This window comes from Mercenaria mercenaria, unplaced genomic scaffold (genome assembly GCF_021730395.1).
Source record: "Mercenaria mercenaria strain notata unplaced genomic scaffold, MADL_Memer_1 contig_1296, whole genome shotgun sequence".
In the NCBI taxonomy this organism is placed as follows: domain Eukaryota; kingdom Metazoa; phylum Mollusca; class Bivalvia; order Venerida; family Veneridae; genus Mercenaria; species Mercenaria mercenaria.
Window position 1 is genome coordinate 47,485 of NW_026459277.1, and position 13,310 is coordinate 60,794.

Here is a 13,310-nt window from a genome sequence, read left to right on the forward strand (position 1 = left end):
AACTGCTGATAACTCTAACAAATTTTTCTGGTCCTGTCAAGTTCGAGCAAACAAAGTTTGACTATTATACATTTTTAACCAATGAACTTTCAGTAGACTGACCATCACTGTAAATCCTAATTCATTAAAAAAACTAGGGGTTAAAAACTTCTTCATTTACAATGAGTTTGATATACAATATATACCTGACATTGAGAAATAACAACATTAAGTATAACTTAATAACAACATAAGTATAACTTAAACAGAATGATGGTTTTAATCATTGTTGCAAAAGCATCTCAGATGCAGAACATTATTCTTGCACTTCATGCAGATATCTTATAAAATTCATGTGCCAAAAATTCCTACAAAGAGCTACTTCCACAACACACAATTTGCAATATATTTTAGAGAGGACATCAATTTCTGTGAAGAGTGTGTGAATAAGTCCACCAATCCTGGTTTTAATTCAAGTTGTAAATTAATTTCTATTTTACAAGACTTCAGGATCTCAATTATCTAATACCCCAGTCACACATACGGCGCGGATAGAAACGTAGTATTCCGTATCGATCCGTACCGGAGCTGTACAGATTGGTATGGACTGATATGGATTACTACTTTAAGGTACGGCTCAGGTACGGATCAATACGGATTACTACGTTTCTATCCGTGGCTAGACGTAGCGTGTGACTGGGGTATAAGGTAGGGCATCCCTTATGGCAATCAGCAATTTCAATCTGATCACTTAACCTGTATGCAATTTCAACATTTCCCAGCTGCTATGGAAAAACACATGTTTGTTTGAGTTACATAAATGGCCAATTAATATCTATGGTAAGTAGGATAGAACGATATGGAGATTGCATAATTGCAATTACTGGTCCATTACCTTAACTCAATGAATTGTTTTTCCTTATAACTGACTGGAACCTTTCTTAGTACATGCAAAACAAGATACACACAATAAGCATGCCATTAGTAGCGCATTACACAATATCAAATAACAAGACAATCATATGACAAAAATGGCATTAAATTTTTACATACAGTGCGCTTTGAACAACTGAAGTATATAATTGAGACGCGCCATGAGAAAACCAACATAGTGCGTTTGCGACCAGCATGGATCCAGACCAGCATGGATCCACGCAGTCTGGTCAGGATCCATGCTGTTCGGTAACAGTTTCTCTAATTGCAATAGGCTTTGAAAGCGAACAGCATGGATCCTGACCAGACTGTCTCAAACGCACTATGTTGGTTTTCTCATGGTGCGGCTGATATAGTAGTAAGTGCTCGTACCTATGATAATACCTTTATACACATAAGTCGGCAGACTGCACAGATAACAAAAGAGATAAAAGGATATTTTTAAAATGCATAATGTATGAAACATAAAGAGAAAATGCAGACTGCTTAAAGTCTAATACTATTAAAATACTATTCATCCAAGTTTCACTATATTTATACATAATTTATATATGTAGATAACATGATCTGATGTTTTTACTCAATGTTAGTACTTACTTTATCATATATTAGCGTGGCGTTTACACTCTTAAACCCCATCAATAATACATAGATGAGAGGTCCGAAACACATTTTAAGAGGGCATTCAAGTAGAATATTACCTCTTAAATCCAACTTCAACAACTTCTCTCTCTCGTTTTGTGATGGTTGTATTCTTTGCTTTCCTTAAATCATCCAGTCTTCCTCTCAATGTGGATACTTCATGTTCAAGCTAGAATAGGAAAATATTCATATGCGTTAACCTTTAGCCTGCTAAATTTCTAAAATGGACTGGTCCATCTTCAGTTTGGGCAGTACCACTATTTGAAGGGGTGTTCACTGAAAATTTACTGACTGAATAGCGAACAGTGCAGACCATGATCAGCCAGCAAAGATGTGCAAGCTGATCTTGGTCTGCACTGGTTGCAAAGGCAAAACCTCTTGTTGCCAGCATGCTAAATGTTGATATCCAACACAAGTTTTTAACAGTTTTATATATTAATTTGAATTCAGTACTATATATAATAGATTTTGTGATGTATTAATCCAGGAAAAATAAATCCCAGGGAAAGGATTTTTTTTAAAAATCACATTCATTTTCACCATAACTTTTAAAATCTAAAATCTACAAATTCATGTCTTAGTATGTGAAATGTAATTTTGTCAAAAAAGAAAAATGACTGTATTAAGTCACATCATATTTGTAAAATTATGAATCCTTAATAATTATGTTGGGCAAAAGTTTCCAACGTTTTCCCATTTTCTTTTGCCTGTATTTAAATGAAAGCTTTCAAATCAAAAGGCGGAATAATTTTCATGCATTTCCTGGAACCAGTCCGCAAAATTTAATCATAAGGAAGCAGTAATATTCCCATTCATGTTCAAACTCTCAAAGGTCAAAATCCATTCCCCTCAGCCAAAACCATAAAAATGATTTCGCAGGCTAATACTATAAAACCATTAATATTAATGGGGGCAGGGGTGGGGGTGGGGGGGAGGGCACTATGTTTCATGGATTTCATGGTTGTGTCAATCCAAAATCTAATCCTATAAAAAAAGATATAAATTTCTTATTTATTTTAATTTCAAAAGTTAAAAGTCCATGAATTTATATCCTAAAGAAAGAGCTATTTTGACCACATGCTCTCTGCATGTGGTCTGGACCCTGGTCTCTGCCCCGTCCCACAAAGCCTCTCCTCTACTTCCATGATTCAAAAAGAAAAAGAACACGAAAATTTTTGCCCGCTCCCAGTAAAAAAGGTTTCACAATATAACAGTATGAGCCTCAGTTCTGTTATCATAGTTACCTCTTTCACTTTGAATTTGAGAGAAGCGATTAGTTCCTGGTTTGCTTTTTCCGCATCTTTATTACCTCTTGCTGTAGTGCTCATGATGATAAAACTCTTCGATTTCTCACTTTCTGAATCAGTTTATCTAGGCCATACCCATTAATGTTTTCATTTACATCTTAACATATAACTGAAAAGGAAAATGAAGAATGTTGATAGATATAAAATGTAAACAAGATCCATTTGAGAATATGCAGAAAATATGTTAAACAGTTAATCTAATTACATGACAGTAGTATCCTTCAATTATGTGCCAAGTAGTAGATAATCATTTTTTAAAAACATTTTTCTATTTCTATCTTTTTGCTTTTACCTCAGCAAATTTCCTCATTTTAGAAGAAAAGGGGCATAATTATTCAATATGAATATCCTCACACAGGAGTTATCTCCTGTGAACAAAACATCAGATCTGAATACACTGAAAGTTCACAAAATAACAGTTTACTGAACACTTTCATGGAGGTATCTCTTTACACTTAAATTGCTATAAAGTAGGAATGCAGTTCCCCTATCATACAAAAACATATCTTTTTAACATATTGCCACTGCTTTTCACCCTCGTCACTAGCTCTCATACATTATCGAGAATTATTTGAAACTAAATACGGAAGGTGATGTAAAATTGTGATAAAATTTGTTTGACATCTATACATTATAAATCTATTATGTCACAGAAAACTTCAGTATACCTTTTTAGTAAGATTTATTTTTAAAGTTTGAATAATACTCTGTTTATAATAATCAAGGCATAGAGTAGATTATTAAGATAAATCATATGCAAAAACTGAAAAAGGCTTACCAACTGAACTAAAATAAATTGTCAGTGTGGAATGAAAAATTATCATGGTGTCGCACTTTGTGGTTCAATACCTCAGACAAAATTATTTATTTTGTTGGGTTTAATGTCGCACCGACACAATCATAGGTTATATGGCGACTTTCCAGCTTTGATCGATGGTGGTGGAAGGCCCCAGGTGCCCCTTCGTGCATTATTTTATCACTAGCAGGCAACTGGGTAAAACCACCGACCTACCGTAACCACCTGGATGGCTTCCTCACATGAAGAATTCAACGCCCTGTGTGAGGCTCGAACCCACATCAATGAGTGTCAAGTGATTTAAAGTCAGCGACCTTATAAACACTCGGCCACGGAGACCCTTCCTCAGACAAAATGATCTTTGCTAAATGTTTAAGCTTTAAATGAACGTTTTATGGAATGACTTAGACATGTATTGATCCATTGAGATAATGTATTCTCATTAAGCAATTAAGCATACTCCATACATAAATTAGCTCAACGAGCATTTGACTTTCAGACAAATGCAGAAAACGTCAATAACTTATGCTTAAACATGTACAATATTGTCTTTATATGAGCCGCGCCATGAGAAAACCAACATAGTGGATTTGCGACCAGCATGACCAGCCTGCACATCCGCGTAGTCTGGTCAGGATCCATGCTGTTCGTTTTTAAAGCCTATTGGAATTAGATAAACTGTTAGCGAACAGCATGGATCCTGACCAGACTGTGCAGATGCGCAGGCTGGTCTGGATCTATGCTGGTCGCAAAGCCACTATGTTGGTTTTCTCATGGCGCAGCTCATATATTCATGGATAAATGATTAAATTGCTAATAAAAGACATTATCTGATTTATGAAATATCGCTTATTTTGCATAAAATTTATATTTTTTCCAATCTCCAGGACCTCCACTATTTGGATTCATTTTTATCGCGTATTCCAAATCACTTCTGCTGTTACTCATTTCTGCCTGTAGATGTCAATCTATACTTAAAAGTTTAGTAAAATTGGCCTTGGAATACTATCTATTATTATGTCAACTTTATGATCTTTCAGATCACACAAAATAATAACTTTAAATTAAAAAGATAAGAGAAAGTATTATTTATTTGTGTGTACACATCACCAGACAAACTTTTTTCAGGTCCCTTACAGAAGAAAAAGGCCTGCTGCGTACTCTTGCTGTGTACATACAGCGTATATGATGTGTACATGATGTGTACTAAAATCAAGGGCTTTAAATAGTACGCAGGATATACACCGCACATACACCGATAGTACGTTTGTAGTACACTTTTGACATGCAAATGAGCTCTGCCGCGTACTACTTGCTGCGTAAATGCTGTGGACTACATAGAATACAGGATGTATGCTGGAGGAATTTAGTATGCGGGAAATAGTATGCAGCATGTACGCGGCACATACACTTTTCACATGCAAATGAGCCTGCGGTGTACTACCCCTGCGGCGTACATGCTGTGTACTCCTGCGGCGTACATGCTGTGTACTCCTGCGGCTTACATGCTGTGTACTCCTGGCCCGAGTCCTGCGGCGTACATGCTGTGTACTCCTGCTGCATACATGCTGTGTACTCTTGTGGCGAAACTGCTGTGAAAATGTAAATTCCTTACCCCACCAACTTTCGTATGCATATGCTGATCATTTGGACAGAAAAAAACAGAAAAAAGATAAGTGACATGCATCAATAAGTATTTACCCTTAACAAAATAATGTAGATTGATGTTATCAAATAAATTAGTATGCTTTTCTTCATCCACTTTTCAGTGAAATAAATCAATTTTTGTAGCATGTAATTTGGTAAACATTTGAAGAAAATGGCGTAACTGCATCAAGGGGAAACAACTTTAATGCAACTAAATACACAGGCACCAGTATCGGACCTGGGACAAAAATATGATTGTTTTCATCCTAAATGAGTTAAAAATGAAAAATATGTAGTGAAATGTGAGTCCCCATCAAAATAGACGATGTGTGCGTAGTATGTATTTATTTTGATTAAAATCCATCTGAGAACAATCTAGGACTGGAATTATATAAGCATTTATACACTTTTACGTCCGTAAAAAGTAGCGCACCAAAAAATTTTGGATGGATTTTTTCCAATGGGGCGAGCGCAATTAGCCAAAAACGTTCTAAAAATATACGAGCGGCAAATCCGATTAATAACTTTTTAATTTGGTGAGGCCTTAATGATTTAACATAATGAGCATTAAAGCCTTTATAAAACATGATAGAATGGTGTTTTGCTTAAGAGTATTCAAATAACAGTGAGAGCTATTAATCTTCTCATTCGGGCGCTGTTGAGGCATTATCTTGGTAATTATTTCATGTATTACAAAATGTAATGCAACGAAGTTCAAATAAGGCTTTTCAATTATCCAAGTTAGAAAGCTCCAGGATTAATTCAAAATGAAAAAGAATATATTTTTACACTGCATGCAAGGTGCAGCTCAGAAATCACTAAGATGTAAGCTTCACAAATGAACATTGCAAATAGTTTGTCAAATTTTCATTGTTCAGAACTATTCTATGCTATTAAGATAAAAGTTACTCGGAAATCAAGTTCTTGCTTCCAAAAAAAAAAAAATGTACAAATCCTTCCTGCATGAAGTGTACTTCAGACTTTTACCTAAAAAAATTCAAAGTATAAACACCAAAAGAAAATGAACAAGTCCCTCCCGCGTATATGAAGTTTACTTCAGACTTTAACTTATAAAAAAAAAACTAAGTATAAATGCCAAAAGAAATTGTACAAGTCTTTCCCGCGTATATGAAGTGTACTGCACAAATTTCAAAGTATCTGCGGTGTACATGCAGTGTACTATTTTCTTGTACAAGTCCCTCCTGCGTACATGCAGTGTACTCCTTAAATTTTCAGAGTCTGTGCTGCGTACTTGAAGTGTACTAGTGACCTCCTGCGTACATGCTGTGTACTCGTCGAAATAGTACGCGGCATGCGGTGTATGTAAAATGTACTCCTCTGGCGTACTACTGTGTTCGCGGCATATACACAGCAAATACGCAGCATGTACGCCACAGAGGCTTGCTTCTGTAAGGGCTTTGAAAACCATTCAATACTCACAGATAGAAATCATGGTTTCAGGTCAGGATACTCGACAGAAACTCAGTTATTAGTAACTATGAATGACTTATTAGTATCTTATGATAAAAAATGCCAAGTGGATATAGCAATATTAGACTTTTCTAAGGCTTTCGATACTGTTCCACACGATAAATTATTGCAAAAACTAGAAAATTACGGTGTCCGTGGAAATTTACTACATTGGCTACAATCCTTTCTGAAAGATAGAGTTATGAACGTTGTCGTAGAAGGTGAACACTCGGTTAGTGTAGACGTTGAATCTGGAGTTCCCCAAGGTACAGTCCTCGGCCCCCTTATGTTTTTATGTCACATAAACGATCTTCCAGATTCCGTTAAATCTACAGTACGCCTGTTTGCTGATGATTGTTTATTATACAGACCCATCCGTTCACATAATGACCATCTTCTTCTACAGAATGATCTACACGCACTAGAAAAATGGGCGAACTTATGGGGCATGAAATTTAATGCCAAGAAGTGTTATATTTTAAGTGTCCGCCAGAAGTCAAATTTCTTCTACGAGCTAGATAAAACCATCTTACAACAAGTGGACTCAAATCCCTACCTTGGATTAACTATATCAAAGGATCTTACATGGGAAACACATATCACCAATATTTGTAAAAAAGCAAATTCAACTTTGGGATTTTTAAAACGGAACCTTAGGAATTGTGCCCAAGACTGTAGGAAACTTGCATATATTTCACTTGTCCGGTCTACACTTGAGTATGGGTCAATTATCTGGGATCCATACTATGTTAAGGATATCAACTCCCTGGAGAAAATTCAACGCCATGCAGCAAGGTTCATTTTAAAAGACTACCACTCCAGAGAAGATGGGTGTGTTACTGACATGTTACAAAGACTCAACCTGGACAGCTTGCAGGAAAGAAGACAGCAGGCAAGACTAATTTTTATCTATAAAATCATCAGGGGTATGGTGCCGGCAATCAACAAGACCAGTTATTTAACACCAGTACTTAATAAAAGACGTATACGTCCTAAAATTATAAGTGACAGCATCAGCTCAAACATCGTTGAAAAATTCTGCTTTAACCACTCAAACTGTTTCAAAGTAAATAACGCCAACTCAGATCAATATAGACACTCTTTTTTTGTTACGGCAGTGCAGGACTGGAATAAACTGAAAGACAATATCGCGTGCGCAGAAACAGTAGGGAGCTTTAAAACAACTCTCACACATCGTTACTGAACGACCCCACTCACCCCGACGCCTTATACCAGAAGTGGTCCTGCGTCGTTTACCCTACAGACAGATACAGAGTTACATAAGCAAGTGCACCATGGCTAAATAAGGGTCTGGGCCTAGGACCTAGGTCTGGAATCTAGAGGTCTGGCATATCGTCGCACCACGTAATTTTACGCACACCTATTTCGACGCCATTTTTGTTTTGACCTCGTTCTCGATTAACTTGGGGTTTCCGATGACGTAGTTACTCGGTGTAATGACAGAAAACATCATGGTTAATTTTACCGATAAAAAGGTTGGAAAGTTCAGGAATTTGAAGATATTTATCAACTTACATTTACCCCATACATGATTTTTAATGTTTCTACTAATGCAAATTTTCATCCATTTTAAAAACGTCCCTGTGGAAGCTTAGATTAAAAAAGTTACGGGAAATTTTGTTGTACGTCTGCAGCCGACTTTGGTGCTATCAAGGTCACATCACTGCCACGTGACATATGTAATCGCACATTTTATGCACTGTTTTGGAAGGTGTACGCATTATATATCAATGCGATCATTACTACACACTTCGTTTTTTTTCTCTTTTCAACTAGGCTGCGAACACTGGGTTCATCTAAAGTTTTGTATAAAACAAAATGTGCCAAATTCCTCTGTAAACACTGCAGTCCAGAAAAATGAAAGAAAAAAATCAGACAGTGTGTATTAAAAAAGCAAAGTGATTATTTATGTTCTTAGCCCCTTATGTTGATGAATGTTTAAATGTTTTCCCATTTATTACTATCATTTGGCCTTTAATATTGATTATCTACTTGCATCTGCTTTTATGTCAAGTTTTATTGCAGCATCCATGACAGTTATGGTGTAGCGCATTACTTACAGTGATTGCACAAATATTTAAGCCAATCAAAAGCTTCGTAACAAGTATCATGTAAGATGCGTCGAAATAGGTGTGTTAGAAAAAGTATGGCCGATCACACTAGTTGTTGTTTACCATTTGATTTCTGGCAGTCAGTTGTTTAGAATAAGATGTTATTGGTATGATTCAATGCATAAAAGGTTAGTGTACATGCAATATCTAATAGAATGAAGTATGTTACTGAATGAAAAAGCGCGGCCATGCTGCTTGTTATGTGCGTCGAAACTGGTGAGTCTGGGATATAAAATTGACGTAAATACATCCCATTTTCGTAGAATATTTAAATCTTAATAAATTGGAAAAAGGTTCTTAAACTTCACTTGCATAATCCGTATACCTCAACTAATACTGTAAATACAATCATTGTTGACAGATTGCTAACAACTTTTCGCCATGTTAACCTTTGACCCCATCTCAAGGTTCAGAGTTCAGTCGTAATTTCGTAAAAAAAGAAAATATTAAAAAAAAGATTTTACTTAAATTTTGTATAAAATGAGTATTTTAAACTAAAATTATGCTGACTGTAATAAAAATATTTGTATTAGTTATGATTAAATGAAAACTTCATTGTTTGTTTTTGATTTTCGAAGCGCCCCCAAACGGTACGAGACGTCTACTTCTAAAGTTGACATTTGGTGAGCGAATAAAATCTGCGTTCATCTGTAATTTCCTTGAGAAATATACCTATCATGATCTATAGAACCCTAAAAGGACAATATTTCTGTATACTCTGAAAATATGAAAGTGGTATATTGAATGGGTCAAGCCGTATTTTATGGTTAATTTTTTTCCAGATTCGAGAGCTCTGGATGGTAGCTGTCACTTAGTTGTTGTAATTTTGGCTGAAATGTTAAAAATTGGCCGGTTGCTGGCAAAATGTTTTGAATTTACATTCTGTTATGAAGACACATGAGCTGAATCCTTATCTTATTAATGAAAGTAAACACTGCTGTAAGTAATATTGCCTTGCGACTGAAATTTTACCCCACCCACCATCAAATTTGGTAGAGTTAGAATCAATGATTTATTTCAGGTGACACCACTTTTCAGTTTGATTGACTGTAGAAGTGGAAATGGAAATTGTAAATAGTAATACGGTCGTCTCTTAGGACTTTAATTTATGAATTGAGTACAGTATGTCAGCATAAATTTGGGCTATTTCCAGAAAGGAAGTGTCTAGTGGTACGGATCCGTACCTCTAGAATGTGATTCTAGAGGTACAGTCCATACATCTAGACAAGCCTGTTAGGGGTTTTCTAGAGGTACGGATCCATACCTATAGACAAGCCTGTTAGGGGTTTTCTAGGGGTACGGACGTCCATTTTCTAGAGATTCAGGGTCATTTACATTTCAAATTTTGTTGAAAATGAAGAAAACAAATAACATTTCATCAGAATTCACCTTAAACTTGGATCTAAATGGTTTACAGATAAAAACGTTCATCCAATTTGTTACATTTTCTTTCGGAACTTAAATAACCGAGGAACACCAAATAAATCACAAGGATTCGAAATGGCAGAAAAAAAAGATAAGAGCCGTGCCATGAGAAAACCAACATAGTGGGTGTGCGACCAGCATGGATCCAGACCAGCCTGCGCATCCGCGCAGTCTGGTCAGGCTCCATGCTGTTCGCTTTCAAAGCCTATTGGGATTAGAGAAACTGTTAGCGAACAGCATGGATCCTGACCAGACTGCGCGGATGCGCAGGCTGGTCTGGATCCATGCTGGTCGCACACCCACTATGTTGGTTTTCTCATGACACGGCTCATATAAAGATTAAACAAAATAATGCAGAGCTCCAGATAAGCTGCGTATTTGCGTATTTACGCAATTAAAAGCGCAGAAAACCCAATTGAATTCATACAGTGTGCGTACTGAAACGCAAGTAAAATTCCTAATACCCAATTTGTAAAAAATAGCTTGCGTATCACATTTTCCTTATAACTAGAACGGGTACGAGACTTTAATGCTAGATTTGTCTGACTGGTTATACGTTACCGCAGAACAGGTTGCAATTCATCGGAAAAATCACAGGACCATTCAGTCAGCTGATCGGTGTTATTTGGACGCTTTGTAAACAATTTTACGCCGATAAAATGTAAAGAGGTTGCAGGAAAAAACATTGTTGCAGCACAAACAAATTAGTGGGATATTTTGCTGTTCAACAATGACAGTTATCTGTTTGTGACGATGTAGTGTCACCAATACTGGATGACATCTTTTGGGAGAATGCATATTGCGGTGACCGCATCGTTCGGGATATTGTGGATGAACTGATCTCCGACTGCATTAAAAGTGAAAAAGAAAACAACAGTATGAAACATTCATTACAATTTTAAATACATTTTTGTATTAAACATTGAAGGGCGCCATTAAAATACTAAGTCAGTCCTGTTCAATGATATATACCACGTATACTGTAAGCAAAAAAATACTCAATTGTTAGTGCAAGATTGGTAAAATACCCAATTGGTTTTAGCAAATACCCAATTACTTCTGAAAAAGTTGGGTAATGATATTATTTTTACCCAATTCAAATTTCCAATACCCAATTCAGACAAAAAGTGATGGGTAAATACCCAATTGCACCAAAAGCTTATCTGGAGCTCTGATAATGTTAAATATGTTGGGGGGAAAAAAACTATTTTTAATTGATAATTAACCCTTAGTGTATGTGTATGTTTTTCACACATTTTGGTAGCCGTTATGATCGAGATACATGGGACGTTTTCACACAAACAGTTTCTATTACTTAATGTCGCTTAACTGATTATTAAACAATCAGTTCCGTGCCGATTATCATTATACCTTGTTAAATAACAAAATAAATTGGTGCATATTATATATAATGCCTAATTTATTTATTTATTTATTTTTTGCTTAATAATAGAATTCATTTAAGGGATAGAATTATTAATCTAGCTGTTATCAACAGTTTATTTAACAACAAACTAATTGGCATGGAACAGTGTATACATTTGGAGTTCTTCGGTTATTTAGGTTTTGAAAGAGAAGATAAACAATCGAGTGAACGCTGGTATCTGTAAACCAATTAGATCCAAGTTTTAAGTGAAGACTGGTTAAGACTTATTTGTTATTTCATTTTCAACAAAATTTAAGATATAAATAACCCTAAATCTCCAGAAAAAGGAGGTCCGTACCCCTAGAAAACCCCTAACAGGTGTGTCTAGAGGTACGGATCCATACCCCTAGACACTTCCTTCCAGAAAATACCCACCCCCCTCAAGTGGAAACAGTTTTTTTTTAAAAGAAAATTATCCCCTTCGGTCACGTCAAATATAGACCCCCTCCCCCAGTTTGTGAACTGCTTCCACACACCAATAAAATACACCACCTCCTTCCCGCTAGACACCCTCTCCTGTTCCCTTTCTCTGTAAATAATTTACACCCCCATTCCCCCAAAAAACGTGTACTGCTCCGGTGGGGAGGGGTGTGTGTATTTTTTGGAATAGACCAATATATAATATATTTAGCACAGCCTGGGGGGATCCGTGTTACAAATTAAAGCTTGTTAATGTAATTTATGCGCTACAGTGAGGGGCATTGGGCCAAATTTTGACCTCATGATGCAGCTTGGCCTGAAAAAAACGCATGGATACTGGATTTTTTATTGAAGACAATAGTGTTTTTAAACACTGAAAAATATCACAGTATTTAATCTGTTTAACTACAAGATTGATCCCTAAAATTGGAGATATGTATTAGTTTCTGGGCTTGACAAACTCTAAAGTTTAATAGTATTTTATTGTATTTGTTCATATTAAAAAGCCTAAAGGCATTTAAACAATGAATTAATAAAAACACAAAAAAGTAACATATTCAGATGGATTGGGCCATGAGTTATATCAACATCAGCAAACAGTCCATTCCACATGAAGTCAAATTAACAGATCTGTAAACAAAGTTACAGCTCATGTGTCTATGAATAACTTTTTAACTATGGACTTTGAATGAAAATACATTCAATATGTTTTAAAAGTAGTTAATTTATGATTGGAAAAGGGACAAAAAGAGATTGAGATAATCTGAGGAATAATAACTGTAAACAAGGTGACAAAATTAACTTTGAACTGAGATTAGATACACATCATCGATTCAATAGAAATAAGTTGTTTTAATGATTGAAAAATAATCGTAAATCTACAAAGAGGAAACTCATTGAAAGATAGTCAACCTGCAGTGCAAGGTTCTTAGAGTGTTCACTAGTACGGCTGCAGTCTGTACTGGTCCTGCAATTCACCAAGATAAAAAACAACAACATTTTTTATTGACAGTTTCATATTTGAAAGTCTTCTTTTTGTCTATTTCAGATTAACCTCAGTTTTTATACTTCACCAGATATATTGATTGTTCAAATTGACAACAGATGTTGGATCTACACATATCAGACAAACA

General features: G+C 35.8%; 1 protein-coding gene across 1 annotated transcript in view; it reads right to left on the reverse strand.

Annotated features, from left to right (window-relative positions):
* Positions 1–9,302, reverse strand: part of LOC128551606 (ERC protein 2-like) — a 32,412-nt gene extending 23,110 nt beyond the window's left edge. The window contains exons 1-3 of the mRNA XM_053532500.1: positions 9,232–9,302; positions 2,799–2,970; positions 1,614–1,723 (exon numbers count right to left, since the gene is read on the reverse strand). Coding sequence (XP_053388475.1) covers positions 1,614–1,723; positions 2,799–2,882 — 194 coding nt within the window. The 5' untranslated portion in view covers positions 2,883–2,970; positions 9,232–9,302. The remainder of the gene's footprint in view (positions 1–1,613; positions 1,724–2,798; positions 2,971–9,231) is intronic.
* Positions 9,303–13,310: the final 4,008 nt, after the last annotated feature.